Raw genomic sequence first — 19,052 nt, forward strand, 5'->3', positions numbered from 1 at the left:
AAATTGTGCTAGCTGTTCCTAAGGTAAATGTACTTTTTTGTAAACCTATCGGTTACAGGATTGTGAATATTTCTTTGCATACTTCAGTTAGGTACATTTACCTTAGTTATGAACATGCGACAGACAAAGATTTGACAAATTTTCTTGCGACCGGATGACGGATTAGTACCCAAATTTTTGTTTTCTGTTTTGGGTTGCATTTCAAAACTTGGAGTACGAAATTCGGCCATGGTTCGTATTAGCGATATTATTGCTTCAGCCGCTTTGTAATATTTCTACGCATTGATTAAAATGGATAACGTAATTGTAATTCGAAGAGGACTTTCCCTTACAGACATTATTGAAGAAATGAGCGACATATTCATTTATTTAATTCGCTATAATCAATAGACACAATCAGGCTTATTCTGAATAACGACGTATCGATTTTTCGATCGTATCTCATTTGTATTCCTAATAACGCTAGCAAAATCAAAGGTAGCTAGGATTCGATCGAAAAGTCAATACGTCGTTATTCAGAATAAGGGCGAATATGATCATAATGAGAATGTATAACTATGTGATAGATTAAAGCAAAGACATCATATTAACAAGATATCCAGCTCACAGATTTCTCGAACAAATTGTTGGCAACATCCTTTTTTGCGAGCATGGCGCCCTCAGGTGAGTCCTCATCGAATCTCGTACATAGAAGTAGGGGAGAGATATGTCAAATTCGGGCGCGCCGAAATAGCAGCACTGCGCACCGATACAATTGATATGATATGTTGAATGTGATGCCGTGCGATGGCGTTGCTAAACTGAAGATTGATTTCGCTCCAAGCTGACAGGGTCTGATTGAAGTCAAATTCTAATGATACGTGATTGAAGGATCTCTGCAAGCAAATAACAGCATTGTTGGCACCATAGTTGGTCGGACGTTGATATTAGTTGCGCGAAGCAAAGCGGGGTAGTCAAGCTTGTTTAAAACCTCTGCTATTGATAAAGCACGTGAAACATCTTGACGAACTTGTAGTGTATCGTGTCCGATTAGTAACCAACGACTTTCGTAACTTGGTAGTTGTTGAGGATTGCTCCACGATAAACGCCGAAGAGTGAAGCGAATAAATCTGTATTGTATCGATTCGATTCTATAAGTACCGTTTAGGTAGTGAGGATTCCAAACGACTGAGCAGTACTCTAGAGTACAAGTAAAGAGATGGAGCCGTATACGCCTGTAAAATCATTTAGGGGTTAGCCAAATTGAACTGCTTAGTGATGAACTTGGCAGTTCAATTTGAACCGCTAAGCAGACGTAAAGTTTTTGCTACTTACAGAACATTTTTTGTTTTGCAACGGAGTGCAATGTCTTTTCTGTAAAATGTTTAGCCATCCTCACAAACGATAGATGAGGGTCCTCCTGAGAAAAGTTGACGTTGTTGAAGTACAGTAAGAATATCAAAGGCCCGGATGGCTGCTCTGCGGAATTCCGGACGATGCGATGAGCTCATTGGAAACGTGATCGCAGATTTTTCCTACTTATAGACGATAGCAACCATCAAAGGAACCGAATCCAATGGCGTTTTTCATTGAAAAACACTGGTGGCGTGGATTGCTCTGGTTTTGCACTTTCGAGCAGAAATGGCAATGAAACACCGTCAGAATGTTGCATTTCTGCTCGAAAGTGCAAAACCAGAGCAATCCACGCCACCAGAGTTTTTCAAAGAAAAACGGCACAAGTCTTTCCAATTTAGCGATCGTGAATCAGAGTAAATAGCGTATGTTTGTAAACCTTTTGACATGCCATCAGTCACGTAGGACATAAATGACAATAGGTTGGTGGTTGTGGTTCGCTTAAGCATTAAGCCATGTTGAGTATCCCGGGTTGGCGGTTCAATGCATAGGACGCTGGTCTTACAAGCCAGTTGTCGTATGTTCGAGCCCCGACCTGGAAGGATTCTTAGTGTCAGTAGGATCCATAGTACTAGCCATGCAATGATTCTGTACTCTAAGAATCAGCTGCGAAGTCTGTTGAAACAGAAAGGCTAAATTCCACAAAAGGAATGTAATGCCAGGACTTTGCTTTATGTTGAGTATCGACAATGTATTACTTATAGTGATTGATACATCTTTTCAAACAATTAAGGAACTGCACTGGGAGATGCGATGCCACGGTAGTTGTTTACCTCTTTTTTGTCACCTTTCTTATATACCAGTAAGCTCTCCAAATTTTATAATAGACGATAATTCAGATTCTTTCCTCTACTCGATCACATGTTTCCAAAAAGCTTTCGAATTGGATTTCAATTTCCGTTGTACATTTTTCAAGTAGTTGACTTGGCAACGGTTGACAGTTTTCCTGCATAATTGATTAATCTGCATGCAGTAATTACGCAGGGCATATTCTCCTCGGTTGAAGGCGGCTCTTTTATAACGTTTTGCATTGAAAAACACTGGTGGCGTGGATTGCTCTGATTTGCAATGAAAAACGTCATTTAGTCATTTAGGTTTTGGTACCTCGTTAGTGGGGTTTTGAATTGTCTCACTATGGTGGTTTGTCATGTCTGCCTGACACAAGGCCTGACATCATCATTGTCGAGAATTTCATCCTAGTCAATATGCATTAGTAAGTCAGTCATTTGAGTGTAGTTGTCTTTATTAAAATTATAGTCATTTGTAAGAGATTAGAATTGAGCACAATATGAAGTGGCGAGTGACGCCGACCAGATTTGACCAAAGGGAATGGTGCGGTACTAATTATGGGGGCAACATCAGTTCTGCTGGAGAATCATAATCGGTTATAAAGCATCATCCTGATTAGTCGGACATATGTAAGTAACATTTTGTTCACTGTTAAATTCTTTTGAATTACAGCGGCGTACGAATCAAATGTAAGACCCGAAATTCGAGAATAGATTTAATTGTATTAGAGCTGTTCTTCAAATGAGGGCGAAACTAACACTAAAAACAAATTGGGGATAACAAAGATGAATGTTTTTACTGTGGTTTCCATTATTATACAGGAATTATCGTAAATTTTCCGATCAATGTTTGATAAGTCGATATAAATTGATGGTTATTCTTTAAAACTATTAAGCCAGTGCTTATCACCTTTAAAGTTGATGTTACCACTGTACCTTCATAAGGACTGTTTGAAGATAGTTTCGAATCTGCTTTCAACGTTGTTGAACTGAAAATCGAGTCAGTTTCGAACCTGATTTGTATATCAGCAGTGATGGCATTTCACCAGAGTGATACACGCTAGTGTCAGATTCTTGTCTACACAGGGGATGCAAAAGGCGAAATATCGCACAAAGAGGAAAGCGCACACTCAGTATCGAATAGACAGCATTTGAGTGTGTGCTTGTGGTTAAAGCAGCTGGCGCGAGTGAAATACATTCTCTTCGCATGAATCGCTCTCACGCGCTCTCGCCTAAGTACACCCAAGTGGCCACTGGTGCGTGCTAGTGAGCGAACACTTCTGTGATTTAATTTTTAAATTTACAGAAGGTAACGATGGCTTTGCTATGACAATCTTTTTCGCAGCAAGGAAAAACTAAACTTTAACGATAAATTGTACTTTTGCTGAATATGCGTGCCCCACGCTTCTCTTATGCGAATCATACACCAGAGTCCTCAGCGGAGAAAATATCTTCATCCACCTCAGAATTTCAGAGCTCTGATCTAGCAATTTAGTGTGATCGAATGCTAGAGTTAAAAATTAAATACTCGCTCTCATGATGCGTGCACACTTTATATAACAGTGGTTTATATGTGTGAAAGAGAAGAGCTCTCGTTGATGTTGTCAGTGCGAGGGGAGAAATTATACTTACTCTTCGTCACAAATAGGAGATGGACATCTCTATATTGCAGGTTTGGTCAAACCCCCGTTGCTAAGTGCGAACCCAACACAGTTTCGTGAAAAGTGTTTGTTTGATGAAACTACCCTGGGTCAGTTTCAGTTTTCTCAAGCGAAAACGACATGAATAATATCGAATTCATCACTAAGTGATAAGGTAACGGTACTACTATTCATCTCAGCTCCAGTAATCATTTCATATACGAAAACCATTAGTCAGAGTGAGATCGGTTGTCTCTGTTCGATAGATTGCCTTTAAGAGTAAGATGAAAGGTACATACGCTTCGAGTTTTCGCGACGCTATAGCAGCAGTATTGCACCATTTTCGAACTATTTTTATACTGTATAGCTTCTAGCAGTAAAGACGTTGTACTTCGATTATTGTCACAACATTTCTTTCTTCTTAAGCAAACGACATGATATAGGTATATAACAAAATTATTCGGATACAAATACATTTTAAAATATCATATATGAATAGCTCAATAATTCTTTCAACTTCAAATTTAATTCTCGACAGTAGCTACTTCCAATGTACTACACCTAGTTGCTACGAAGCTTTCGATCGCGTAACTATGGAATTTCTCTTGTTCGCCTTGGCCTTGTTCCTCTCGAGCCTATATCCCGTAACCGACCGAGACATCCGGAAAGCATTTGGAATTATTTTCCTTGTTCAAAGATATTCTTGAGGCAAATCCTCTCGAGGGCATTGATTCTGCGATTTGCGTCTACTTCTCTCGAATGCAATCTTCAACTGATGCCTGTGTGCATTAGGTTACAAACTAACTTGCTTGCTAACTAGGACATGAAAAACATTTAATGACAATCTTTCAATCATCTAGGGCAATTCGATAGTCCCACGACAAACGGGCCATATTGCGAATGAGAGTCTCTCTTTGTTTACCTTATTTTTTGAGCCATTACTGTAATTTCTCGAAAGTTTCTAATATAAATCGAAAGCTTGTGGTTTTTGCTTATAAGTTTTGCGAAGATTAATGCGTCAAATATAAAATCAGTGCGGCAAATCGTGAGAGCAAAGTAAACAAAGAGAAACTGTTATTTGCGCGAGACTGTCGAATTGTTGACATTCTGATGTGGAACACATCTTTATTTTCTATATACGGATGCAATCATAAACTAAAGGAAAAATACACGTAGAAATGTGGTCAGGTTTTAAACACTTACAGTTTTTTTTATATCAATTATTTATATTTATTTTATATCAATTATTAATATTATTACATCGTTTGATTGGAAATATTTCTAAGTTTCGATTTGAATGTATCAAGCCACATATTTTCAGTTATATATGATTGAAATTTTGATTAGCAGCGAGTAGTGTCCTATTTTGTCTGCTAAAAATCTCCGGCATACCGGATTTCCCTGCCATATACGACGGTTTTGAAGGAGTATATCAAAGGGAGAGCATCCCGAATAAAAAATATTGTAGAAAAACAATACGATTTGCTGTTACAAAACCTGCCAAAATTTTGCTTTGACCATTGAAAAATATTTTAATGTATTGTTACACACTATTCAATTAATTGTGAATATGCTTTTGACAATAGAATGTATAGGTTGTTAAGTATCGTAACAATTCAAATCATAAAATTTTCTCATACATGTTTTCTTGAAAAACCATCAAATGTACAGTTTGCATATTGTTTGAAACACCACGTGTACAATAAGTTCAATTGTAGAATCGTAGGAACAATATATTGAATCGTTGGGAATGAAAAAAATCTTGTCAAGATACAATGAAATGTATTGTAACCCATATGTCTAATTGTGAATCAATTGTTTATGCTGTAAAATCAATGGTTTATTATTTTACGGGATCGCTCTGATTGGTCAATCGATGCAAAAGCGAAGCTGTTTTAAGCACGTGAATCTATAAATAGAAACGAAATTATAGCTACCGTTTTAGTCCTACGCGTAGCTTGCTAGAGGTAGGTTGTTACTAAACAAAAAGTACCATAAAACGATTAGAAGCTTTAATTGGTATGCTCTGATCTTGTTGCATGCAAGCTCGGATGAAATTCCATGTTATGTCGTTTCACCTGAGAAATTGACAACTACTCCAGGGTAAATTTTGAGTGCTTAAGATTAATTTCTATTGTATATAAGATGTACTCGATTTATAATGAGAAAAGTTTATCGCTTCAACCGAAATCGCAGAATGGTAGAGAACGCGATAAAAATAACTGCTTGCATTCAAAACTTGAAGAGAAGCCTAAATATCGAAATCCGTATCGCAAGTAAGTAAGAAAATATAATTGCATACATTTGGGATATTGGTGTAATTTCGTCGGCTAAAAAACAAATACAAATCAAGACAAACAATGTTCGGTGTTGGTTCCTAATCAAGATCAATCTAAGCAGACCTTCGTGTAATTGCAGCTTCAAAGGTGTGACGATTTATTGACCTGTTTGATTGTAGAACATTAGAAATTTTGGTTGCCTTGTTCCACATCAATGGCTCGAACAACCCCATGGGACTGATCCTTGTAGTTTTATAGTATAGTTTATAGAAATGTAACTTCTATACCCGAATATTTTTATCAAGCAAATATATTTTTAGGAATTCTTTTGTTACCCTTACAATCCTTGGTCAGCTTGACCATCACTACCTGATTGTCAGAATCAGAACTAATTGGCTCCCATCAGTGTTTACCACGTCTGGAAGTCCAAATCGAGCAATCACTGAGGGGAACTTCTTAATAACCAATCTAGCTGTTGTACCGGAACGCATCCGTTCGATCCTCTCGTCTCACCACTTGTGCTGTGAACCATTTCGCGGTTAAAATCTTAAACTTTTGGTTAAAATCTGACACTTAAGTCGTTATTTTGTGTCGAGTAGTTAAATTTAACTAAAACTGCGGCTCATTTCAAAGTTTGACGGATGGAAAGTTATTTAGGTTTATTTTGCACTGGAAATAATTTTGACTAAAGAATTAATATTAGAATTTTCTTTGCAAGATTTTTTTCAGTGTCGGAAAATGACCATCGATCTGTCGGTCTTTGGAGCAGGGTTATTTTTGACAACATCAAAATAACCACTCAAGTATCAAATTTCAACCAAAAGTTGAAATTAACCACGAAATGGTTCACAGCCTTAGTATGACTGTCAACTATTAAAAGAAAATTGTTCCCATCTAAATAAAAGACAGGTTGGTAATGTCAGTGACATAATTGGCGAGCTGAGCTGAGTGATTCCTTTCCTTCTGGAATCTGTTCAGTAACTCATGTCAAATAATTGAATGCGGATGAGGCTGCAGTGATTTCCTTCAATTGGACCAGTTGTGCAGTGCACGAGGTGCACATGAGGACGAGACGCCACTGATAATTGAATGATGTGAATACGAACAAAACAGACAAGCTTCTTTCACACTTCCGAATATCAATAATCGTTCGTATTAGTTGATTGTGTGAACTTCGCAGCTTTTACCGATTCGCTTCCAGAATTGTAACGGTTCATCAATACTGAAGTATGACTTATTGACGAAAAAAATATTCTTCCACGCAAATAACGCTGAACGAGAGTAACACAATTCAACAAACATTGTTATTCTATTAAGAATATTTTAATGGTTCTAGAAAGAACCGATTTGAAAAGTTTATCCGATGTTTACAACTGTTGCCACCGTTTATTTATCTACACCACAACCTGAAAGCTGGAATTCAGGAACTGGAACTGAATTAAAAGAACTAAATTCGGAACCTGGAACTGACTTCGATTTCAGTTGCAAAATTCAAGTTCATGAATTTAGCTATAGAACTTAGATCCAGATTCCTAATTTAATTTTGGAACTGTATTCTGACCTTGAATTTTGAACGTTTATTAAGGAATAATTGTAGAATCATTTTACTATTGTATGGCTATCGCTACTTGAACAATATACATATGTATCATTATAACTCCAGTATATTTATTTATTTATTTACAATCAACAGACACAATTTGGTCCTAATGATAATTCCTAATATTATTCAGAAAATTTGTACGTATTCTGCTTCGTGACACATTAAAATCATACCCAGATGAAACGCGGTTGAACGATCTCTGTAAACCAATAATAGAACCGTTTGCGCCATAGTTGGTACGTCGTATAGGAAGTCGAAGAAAAGCACTGTTGCGGAGAGCTCTGGGTCGCACATTAATATTAATTTCGTTAAGCAAAACGGGACAGTCGATCCTACCGTTGAATATATCTGCTATTATCAAAGCGCGTGATAATTCTCGTCGCACTTGTAATGTGTCGAGACCCATTAATAACCCACGACTTTCATAACTAGGTAGTTGATGAGGATCGGTCCACGGCAATCGGCGAAGAGCGAAGCGAACAAATCTGCGCTGTATTCCCTCAATTCTATGAGCACCGTTCAGGTAGCATGGGTTCCAAACTGCCGAGCAATGTTCGAGAGTTGAACGAACAAGCGAGCAGTAAAGCGATTTTAGACAGTGAATGTCTGTAAAGTGCTTAGTTATTTTCATTAAGAATCCTAAGCTACGGGAAGCTTTAGCTACAATGTAACTGATGTGATGCTTGAATGTGAGTTGTTCATCGAGATGGACGTCAAGGTCCTTAACGCTAGTAGATCTTCCAATCAAGGATCCATCCAGAAAGTATTCAACATGCTTTTATGTATTCAAACGGGACAGGCTGATGCTATACAGGAATAGCAGTCTCTGAGGAATATAGATCAATAAAGAAATAACTACGTGTTTTCGTGTCCAGTAACCAAAACGTTCTGCTCCAGTTTTATTACTCTCATACCTTCGACCCTTTATTCTTACACTCGATCACTCATTCGTTTAACGAGAGGGTTCATGCATTTTACCGAACGTATTTTAAATCGAATCATATAGTATCGTATACTACAGTCCTTCCTTCTCAAGAACTGTTTTACATATTATTAAACAAGTTGGAAATACTTTTTCAATCGATTATACCTCAAAAGTAATTCATGATCAAAATATTTACAAATCGATTGCATTACATGCATAATTTTTCATTAATCAATTAAACATTTTTCTTGACAATTCGAGCCCGACTCCTGGTCATAATCAGGCTATCGCTCGCTTTTCGATATTTCATTTGACTGGGGTTTTGATCGCCTATATCTTCTGAGAATCCTAAAAATGGTCCTTCCTCGACCTCAGATCCCGTACAGCCCCGAAATTCTTCCGACTCTGCACGACTGCGTTTCCTTTGATTGACTTCCGGGAGTAAAACCATCGAGCTTCGAATCGGAGAATGAGCCAGCTTCAATTGGTTTCTGTGGGCCATTATCGTAGAGCTGTGAAGTATAATTTGAAATGTATTTTTAGAGAGCTGTTTGATGAACTTCGCCTCGATCCATCTTTGAGGATCGGTTTTCTTATAGTTTTTGTAATAAATTTTATCACCTGCAACTAGTTTTTTAAATGGGTCTGTTTGAGGAAATTGTGGCGTTGGCGAATTTACGAGACTAGAATTTTCTAAAAATTGCTTATGTTGTTTCTTTGGATGAATCAAATCAATTAAAACTTTTGGTTGAAAGGATAAAATTTTGTGTGATGGTGGAGTCCCTTCTTTAGTAGCAATTTGGTTACGATAGTTGATAAGAAAATAGTTTATTTTACTCGTTAAATCTAACTGTCGCAATTGATGATCCAGCAAAAACTTTTTAAAAGAATCTTTTACTACTCTTACTAGACGCTCTGCTTGACCGTTACTGCTTGGATTGTAAGGAGGGCTTTTCATTACCCTCACACCATGTTTTTCTAAAAATACAACAAATTCTTTGGAATTGAAGGGAGGACCTCCATCTGTAACCATCACATCAGGAAGGCCGAACCTAGCAAAAAGAGTCGTGAGTGGGGCGATTACTCGTTTTGCGTCTGTTCCGTGTAGCATAACCTCTACTTCTACCCATTTTGAGTTACTGTCGACGACTAAAAGAAAAGTTTTTCCATCGAAATGAAAGAAATCTGCATGCAAACGACTGAAAGGCCTTGACGTTGGCAACCATTGACCATGGTCAGATTTTGAAGAACCCGTTCCCATTTTGATACATGCCTCGCACATCTTTACAAAATTCTCTATATCAGAACTAATTCCTGGCCAGAAAACTTTATTACGTGCTAACTGTTTCATCTTGACAATGCCGATATGATTTGCATGCATGAGCGTGAGCACATTTCCCTTCAATATTGATGGAATTATTACTCTATCTTGGTAAAGAAGGCAATTTTGTACCACTTCAAGATCTGCCCTGATTGAGAAAAAATTCTTAACCGAACTATCCGGATTTTTAGGCCATTCAGTTTCTACAAATTGTATCACTTTATTTAAGTATGGATCTTTTTCAGATTCTCTAGCAATTAAGTAATAATCCAACGGAAATACCTCTGAGAAGTTTAAGCTGTTTATTTTCCCGATATCCAGGCTTTTGGGAACAGGTTGTTTTAATGGAAATCGCGAGCAGAAATCCGCGTTTCCCATATCTCTTGATGCTCTGTAGGCTATTTCAAAGTCGTAGATTGATAACTCCATGGTGTATCTCTGAAGTCTAGTTACAAATAGCGAATTGTTACCAGATTTGCCAAATATTCCCACCAAAGGTTTATGATCAGTGTACACCTTAAACCTTTGGCCAAAAAGAAATTTATGAAATTTCTTCACTGTACAAACTAACGCCAATGCTTCTAAGTGAAGGATAGGGTATCGTTTTTGAGCAGAATTTAGCGAAAATGATGTGAAACAAATAGGTCTTTCTAATCCATTAATTTCATGGGCTAGAACACCTCCTAATCCGCTTGAACTAGCATCCGAGACAACAATTAACGGCTTACTAGGGTCGTAGAATTCCAGTATATCTGCGTTTAATAAAGCATTTTTGCTAGCCTGAAATGCCTTCTCGCATTCCTCTGTCCAATCAAAAACTGTATTATTTGCTAGAAGAGCGTATAAGCATTTTAATTTTGTAGATAAATTAGGGACAAATTTATTGTAAAAATTTATCAACCCAAGAAATGCTCTCAGCTGAGTTACGTTTGTCGGAGGTTCAGCTTGACTAATCGTCGAAACTTTTTCAGGAGAAGGTGAAAGTCCCTTATCAGTTACCAAGTGTCCTAGATATGGTAATTGTGTAACGAAAAATTTGCATTTTTTTAAATTCACTTTTATGTTTGCTTTGAAAAGTCGTTCAAGCACTGAATCTAACGTTTTTGTGCATTTTTCAAAATTTTCAGATGCAATGAGGACATCATCTAAATAGCAGTTTACACCTTCTAGTCCGTGTAACACCTTGTCCATAATTTGCTGAAAAATTGCCGCAGAGCTTGATGCCCCTTGCGGAAGTCGATTGTAGATGAATAACCCTTTTACTGTGTTGATAACCGTGTACTTTTTGGAGCGCTCAGATAAAGGAACTTGTGTATATGCTCCTGCTAGGTCCAGGCAACAAAATATTTTGCAGCCCGCCAAGGAAGCGAATATGTCCTGTGCTAGTGGTAGAGGATATGTATTAGGTACTAATGCTTTATTTATAGAGACCTTGCAATCTATTACTAAACGTATATTTTGATCCCGTTTAACTACCACTATTACAGGTGACGCCCATTCACTAGCCTTTATAGGTGTGATTACCTTTTGTTGTTCCAGTATATCCAAATGTTCCATAAGCTTGTCTTTCAATTTGTAGGGTACCGTGTATGCCTTCTTAAAAATGGGTTGTTGATATTTCAGGATCAGCTCTCCCTCATAGCCTATGATAGGTTCTGAAAAATCCTTGTCGAAAATTTTCTTGTATTTTAATTTCATATTATCAACCACGTCATCTATACTTTTATTGAATTTCAAATTATTTATTAACGCTGTGTTCAAAAACCCAGATCTCCAACCAGAAAAGAAACAATCCAGCCACGATCGTCCAATCAGAGGAACAAAGCTGTTGCCACATTTCAACACAATCAAGTTTTGTTGCATTTTTAACCCATTTAACTCTACTTGCACAGAAATTTCCCCCAGAATCCTCAATCGAGCACCATCAACAACAATAAGCTGTCTACCAGAGCTACGTATTGAGATTGATTTGAAAAATTTCCTATAATCGGTCTCACTGATCACGGAAACAGCTGACCCAGAATCAACTTCCATCACCAAAAAACTGTCCTCTATCTTTGCCTTAATCATGCACGGCTCATTCAATTTGTTTACGGCTGAAATCATTAGGCATTCAACATCATCAGTTTCTTCCCCTGAGTCTTCATGCACACCTCTTTTAAAATCGTAGCTCGTATCATTATTAACCTTTTCTATGTGATTCACCAAATTTCGATTTCTCAAACTGTAACAGTCTCTCCGCAAATGACCTCGCTTTTTGCAATAATTACAAATTGCATTAGCATACGCATTACGTCTTCTGATTTCCGATGGAGATCTATCACGGAATGTAACTCGCCTGTCATTCCAATTTCCGCTTCTACCTCTGTATGGTTTGTCTCGTCCATAGTCTTTACCACTATCATTAATTTTTCCACCTAATCTATTCTTAACTGAGAACACTTCATCATTTCGATGATCACTATTACTTATTGCTTTGGTCTGTTTATTAGCTACTTCACTACTGAGTATTTTTTTTTCTATGGCTTCTAGTGATAGAGTATCCGACATAAGTAAGGTTTTTTGCAACTCCCGATCATGTAGCCCCATTATTAAACGATCTCTAATGGCAGTTTCCTTAAATTCTTGAAAATTGCACAGCTCTGCCTGAAGTTTTATAGACAATATATAACTTTCGGCGGATTCGTCTAATTTTTGAAATCTGTTGTAAAAATAAAATCTCTGCATCATTTCAGGATCAACTTTGTCGAATCTCTCTTTCAGTTTTTTTACCATATCTGCATAATTCAGAGTAACTAACTCAACTGTCGGAAACATAAGTTTTAATTCATCATATACCACTGGACCGGTAAGAGCAATCAACACCGATTTTTTATTCTCTTCCGACCAACCATTGAAAGAACTGAGATGCTCTAAACGTTCCAAATAATTTGTGAAGGACGTGCCCTTCACGTAATGGTCAAGAGTTCCAAATGAAGGCATGCTGCTATTGCAGAACAAAAGTAATAAAATATTAAATGTCACTTACTTGAAAACTTTCGCTCACCGAGAATGAGAAAAACTCTTGTTTTTGCTTTACACTAACGAGTGGTTCTTTCCCACAACTCACTGTGAGAGCTCTTTATCTTTTGAGGGTTTCTCACCCGGAAACTCACAATTATGAATTCTACTATCACACAGTCACTCACACTGCTACCAAATGAGTGTCTCTTTCTATCTCTCTCTGTGTACCGAGTCTTGTTCGATGATTTACTAATTCTCTGAAAGATTGAACAATGCCTCTTTTGTATAGATGACAATAGCCAAATCAAGGAACCTCTGACCTGCGAATAATCATAAAAGGAAACAAAATGGCCTCAGTAAGTGGAATATTTAATCAAAAAGGAAGCCTAGCTTCGAATGTATAATATGCACTCTATTTCTATATCAGCTTTATTAATTTGATCAAGGTGTGACGACCTCTTCCAATTGATTCAAACACAGCACAAGTTCTCTAGAGCTTACCACTCCCCAAAAACTTTACTTTATCTTACTTACTCAGCTCACTCTGAAATTTCCTTGCTACAGGAGTTATTTCGTTTGAGGAAGAATAAAAATGTTTCCCTCGTCGCCAGCTTTTATGTATTCAAACGGGACAGGCTGATGCTATACAGGAATAGCAGTCTCTGAGGAATATAGATCAATAAAGAAATAACTACGTGTTTTCGTGTCCAGTAACCAAAACGTTCTGCTCCAGTTTTATTACTCTCATACCTTCGACCCTTTATTCTTACACTCGATCACTCATTCGTTTAACGAGAGGGTTCATGCATTTTACCGAACGTATTTTAAATCGAATCATATAGTATCGTATACTACACATGCAATGGCATTTTTCTCCTCGTGAACGTAACGGCCGAGCATTTCTCTGGATTTACAATCATACGGTTAACTTTACACCAATCTGCGAAGATTAACAATTGCCGCTGGAGAAAGGCTGCGTCTTCTAAGTTGCGGATGTATCTTGACATCATCAGCAAACGATAAGCGAGGACCTTCCAAGGCAAAATTGACATCATTGAAGTACAGTAAAAATATTAACGGTCCTAGATGACTTCCCTGTGGTATTCCGGATGATGCGAGGAACTCTCCGGAAGTATGATCGTCAATTTTAACTGCTAAACGACGATTCCTAAGATACGACTGCAACCAACGAAGAATGCTCGAACTGAATCCAAGTCTGTCCAACTTAGCAACCGTGATGTCGTGGTTGATTATATCGAAAGCGGAGGAAAGATCTGTGTAGATAACGTCCGTTTGTAAACCGTTAGACATTGCATCAAACACATAAGATAAAAACGATAGTAAGTTTGTGGTTGTTGAGCGGTTAGGCATGAAACCGTGTTGAGTATCGACGATATATTGCTTGCAGTGAGTGAAAATTGGTGTCAGTATAACCTTTTCGAACAGATAATTCAACGTGCGTATTTCTTGCTGTTCAGAAGTTTTCAGAAGAGTATTTTTCCGATGGATGGGAGCGTCCCTAACATAATATAAGATAAGAGATATAGGATAAAACTAAGCAAATTTGGCAAAGATCGTTACTATTGACAAGTACAGATACGTCTTGTGCAACTCAGGGAAGATCATAAGAGTGGACCAGAATCCAGGTTCTGATTACAGTTTTAGAATTCAGTTCTAGCACGAAAACGCAATCAAGCGTTGTTTTTAAGTTATTTGTGTACTGTATTTTACTTTCTCTTTCGATTACTGCGAAATACTCCTGCTTTTTTCGGTAATTTCTTCAGTGCAGATTAAAAGATGATAGCTTTAGTTATCATTATCGGAAAATAATTTGAGAAAAGGATGGCTAAGAGTACCGTAATAATCGAAAGAGAAAGTAAATATAGAGAATCTGTCATTGTGACATTCGTCGTTTTGAACTTTTTATACAGATTTATGGTTACTTAGCAACGTTGAAATTTCATCATAATGTTCAGCAGGATCATAATTCTGTTGGCATAGAGCAAGAATTATTGTGTTGTCAGTATAATTCTAAATTATAAAAATTAAATTACGATAAAATTCTACCCATTATCTTACAGGACGAATTTTGAAAAGGCACCCCATAGTAAAGTAAGCCGTATTCACGAAAAAAAAATCCGCGTGCAAACGACTAAAAGGCCGCGTGGTGGCCCGTGGCTTACCAAAAATCAGTAGCTTTGGTTTTACTTACTAATTCCATTTTTGCGCATATGTCACATGATTTCACAAAATGCTTAATGTCTAACGATAGACCGGGCCAATGCACCGACTTTCTCACAAAAAAATTTTTTTTTGATTGTCCATTTTAATTGATTTTAATGGTTTATGATCTGTATATACCTACCGCAAAAGCCTGACCAAAAAAGAATTTGTAAAACTTTCATTACTCATACCACATTTCAGCTGTTTTTCAAAGAAGGGCGAATCTAAACTTGACAGTAAATGGAGAAAAACATCGATGGATGTTTCGGCTTTGGTTTCAAATCCTATTTAGAAATTATCGTATATTCTCAAAACAATTTTTGATTAGTCGATTGGTCGAATTAATATAAAAAAAGTTTCGCCTTTCTTGCAAATTATGAAAACGAGATCTATGTCCAGTAAATGACAAAAGCGAACCAGTAGTTTTAAAATTTTGTTCTTTCTTTCTTATACTCTCAGTCATTTTTGGGTTTTCAGTGAAAATCGCGTACTGTGCAGTGTCGGTACTCAACCGATGCTTCGAATTGGTGCTTGAACTATAGTACTTTTGGTCTATAGGACGAGACGCCACTGTATTATTTATTTATTATATAGGTTAGCAAATATTCGAAATTTAACTGAAGCATAAAACCAGTCGCTCGTATGAAAGCTTACAGAACCTTTTCTGTTCGGATCGTTCTCCCTAGTCTAAACTTTATCAGTTTGATGTCAGATATTAAAACAGTTTCAATTTTGCTTTCAATTCCAGACACCTGGCAACGAGAGCTCCGAGTGGGAATCGGACTGGAACAGTGATGACGAGCAGCTGCTGAAGGAAGGTGGTGAAAAGGCAGCCGCCGCTCTAATTAGCAATCTAGGATATGCATCGGATTCGTCGACCAGCAGCAATGAGAGCGAGAAATGTCCGATCTGTTTACTGTCGCTGCAGGGACAGGAAATCGGGGTCCCGGAGGTATGTGAGCATGTGTTCTGCGCTCCCTGCATCGAGGAGTGGGCTAAGAATGTGACGACTTGTCCCATCGATCGGAAGAATTTCGACGTGCTTAACATCTACAGCACTGTCACGAGGAAGGAACTGTTACGCCAGAATAAGGTACAGAAAAAGGCTCCTGAGGATGTACCGCTGCTGGAAGATCACGAGCTGACCTACTGTGAAGTTTGCCGACGTCCGGATCGGGAGGACACTATGCTGTTGTGTGACTCGTGTAATCTGGGTTATCACATGGAATGTTTGGATCCACCTCTGACGGAAGTTCCCTCGGGATCGTGGTACTGCGATTGTTGTTTCGCTTCCGGTTCAGACGAAGATGACGAAGAGGTACAGGATCTTCTCAATGACCTCAACGAAATTGGAGGAATCCGTCAGAATCGCTTGCGCGAGAGGTTGAACAGTCCACCGAGAATCGTACGCACACGACAAAGCGAACGCATTCGGTCGGCAATTTTAACTCGTACTGCAACTAATGTCCGCATAAACGTAGTTCAAGATTCAGCTCAACCTGGTCCTTCTTCTAGAAGATCCGGTGCTTCATCAAGCGCTGTCCGAACATCGTCAACATCAGCAGCAACACCCGCGAGAACAACGCGTAAGCGTTATAAACGGCGTACTCGACGTAAAATTCTTCGCATGATCATCTCGGAATATGATGTCAACGATGGTGATGACAAATTTGCTATAAAAAGAACTAAAATTTATAAGAAACTCAAGAAACTTAGCAAGAAACGTTCCAAGCGTAAACTCGCCAAATGTCGCAGCAACCGCAAAAAGAAAGCAGTTGGTTTGACACCCGGTTTAACGGACGAAGCCGAGGCGTTGCAGAACCAACGTTTCAGTACAGGCATTCCGACACTGAAATTATTCGGTGGGGCAAATGATTTGGATTATTTCTCAGACGAAGATCGGGAAGATATGGATGCAGACATTTCTACTGGTCCGCTCGGAGAAACGGCCATCCAGAGCATTCGTGCTTCTCTACGAAATCCTCTTGGGCGTCGTCGAGTTTTGAAAAGTGGATTCGAGGCGAGCTCTAGCAGTGGACCAGTCGACCTACTCGGAAGCATTTTGGAAAGTCAAGAGCGCTGGCACTCCAGCAAGGGTCTCGGAGATGTCAAGATCAACAACGGCAAAATAGTTTTTCAAATTGAAAAGCCTCAAAAGAAAAATGCCAATCCCCCGGGAGCCATGCAAGCGGGAATCGGGCAAAACTCACAGAATAATAACAACTTTTCCGCGGGAGCTCACACAGGAGCGGCTGATTCTACCAGTTTCAATCGTACTGCGGGCCCAAGCCAGTCAGTAGAATATGGACCGAGTTTACAAGGAACGAGCTCTTTGAGTGGATTTGGTGCGAATGATCCGAACGAAGATAGTGTTCCTGACCCTTCGGATATGTCGATTTTCGTTGATCTACCTCCTTTGAAAACACCGCCTCGCGAGGACGAAGAAAAGAAAAAGAAGAACGAAGGATTGGATATGTTTGATATAGACAGTCCGATTCCACTGCCCCCGATGAATCCAGCTCCTGAAATATCGGAACCTGAAGATTCTAGCAAAACTGTTGTCGATGCGCTGGCACCGGGGACATCCAGAGGATTTGGAAAGTTCAAATTCACCATGACCACGGAAACCAACAACTGTCCGAATTTTTCTGTATATTCTTCTGAGACTCTTCAGTATGCTAAAAGCGGTGGTGAAGAGCCATACGATCCTTTTAACAGTGAACAGAAAACTGATGATGAATTTGACGAACGAGATGAAGATCTCGTTCAGCTTGACGACGAGGAACCGGTGGTAGCTCACAAACCCGCAGATTCTCCAGTCGACACCGATCAGGAAAATATCCCTAATGGAACGGACAAATTACCAACTGGAGTACCGGATCACGATGCGTTCGAATCGGACTCTGAAGATGAATTGAAGAAAATAGAAGAAGTTTCCACACCTGTTGGACCTGAACCAGAACCCACTAACGAACTGGAAACGCTTACTCCGCCACTCACGACGACGGTGGTTGCCGCATTAGCATGTACCACAACCGCTGTCAAAATCACAGATAGTTCCGTGCCGGATACGGTTATCACCGGCGATGGTATCACAACGACACCTCCGGTTATTGCGGACAGCATCACCGCTTCTCCAGTGATTGCAGACAGCATCACCGCTTCTCCAGTGATTGCAGACAGCATGGCAGTTTCACCAGGCATTGCGGACACGGAAACCCCTCCCGTCTCTTCACCGATAGAAGCTGCCAATGTTACTGTTAACTCCGCACAAGGCGAAGAAGATCGGAGCTACACGCCCTGTCTGGACGAGAAATACCAGGAAGCACGCCGAGAGCAGGACAGAAGAAGTAGTTCACCGACATTGCCGTTGTCGACTGATGGTAAGCTCTTTGTGTCATTGCCATTAATTTCTGTTTCATCGACACATTCTCAATAAAATATTGTTTACCTTTTTATTGAGATAATTTCTAACACTAATTCGGACTCGCTTATTCAGATTGATTCGGTAGTGCATAAAAGTATGCTTCAGCGATTAGGTCACATACTCGGCAACATCTCTCGGACCAAGCGCATCAGTAATAATACATTTGAACTTGTTCATTGGCCACATTCTGGAATAATTGGGGGCAAGAAAAATTGATTCGTTGATTACGCCATTTGTACGAATTGATCTTCGAAATCTCGAACGAGCCTAAAATTATTGATATCAGCTAATCCATTTACAAGAAAATTGAGCAGTAATGAGTTTTGACGTTTACGTCACTTATGCCGTATGTGATATCCAAACCTGTTCAATGTACCAATAGTAGTTTCCAAGTGAGTTTTACTTTGTTGAAATCGGTTCGGCCATCACGGGAAAATTGTGCGGTAATAAA

The 19,052-nt window shown here is 38.8% G+C and overlaps 1 protein-coding gene across 1 annotated transcript in view; it reads left to right on the forward strand.

Moving 5' to 3' along the window:
* Nucleotides 1-19,052, forward strand: part of LOC131439347 (PHD and RING finger domain-containing protein 1) — a 32,531-nt gene that overhangs the window by 2,306 nt on the left and 11,173 nt on the right. The window contains exon 2 of the mRNA XM_058610255.1: nt 15,923-18,557. Within this exon, the coding sequence (XP_058466238.1) occupies nt 15,923-18,557 (2,635 nt within the window). The remainder of the gene's footprint in view (nt 1-15,922; nt 18,558-19,052) is intronic.

The sequence above is a fragment of the Malaya genurostris genome, chromosome 3, assembly GCF_030247185.1.
Source record: "Malaya genurostris strain Urasoe2022 chromosome 3, Malgen_1.1, whole genome shotgun sequence".
NCBI lineage: Eukaryota > Metazoa > Arthropoda > Insecta > Diptera > Culicidae > Malaya > Malaya genurostris.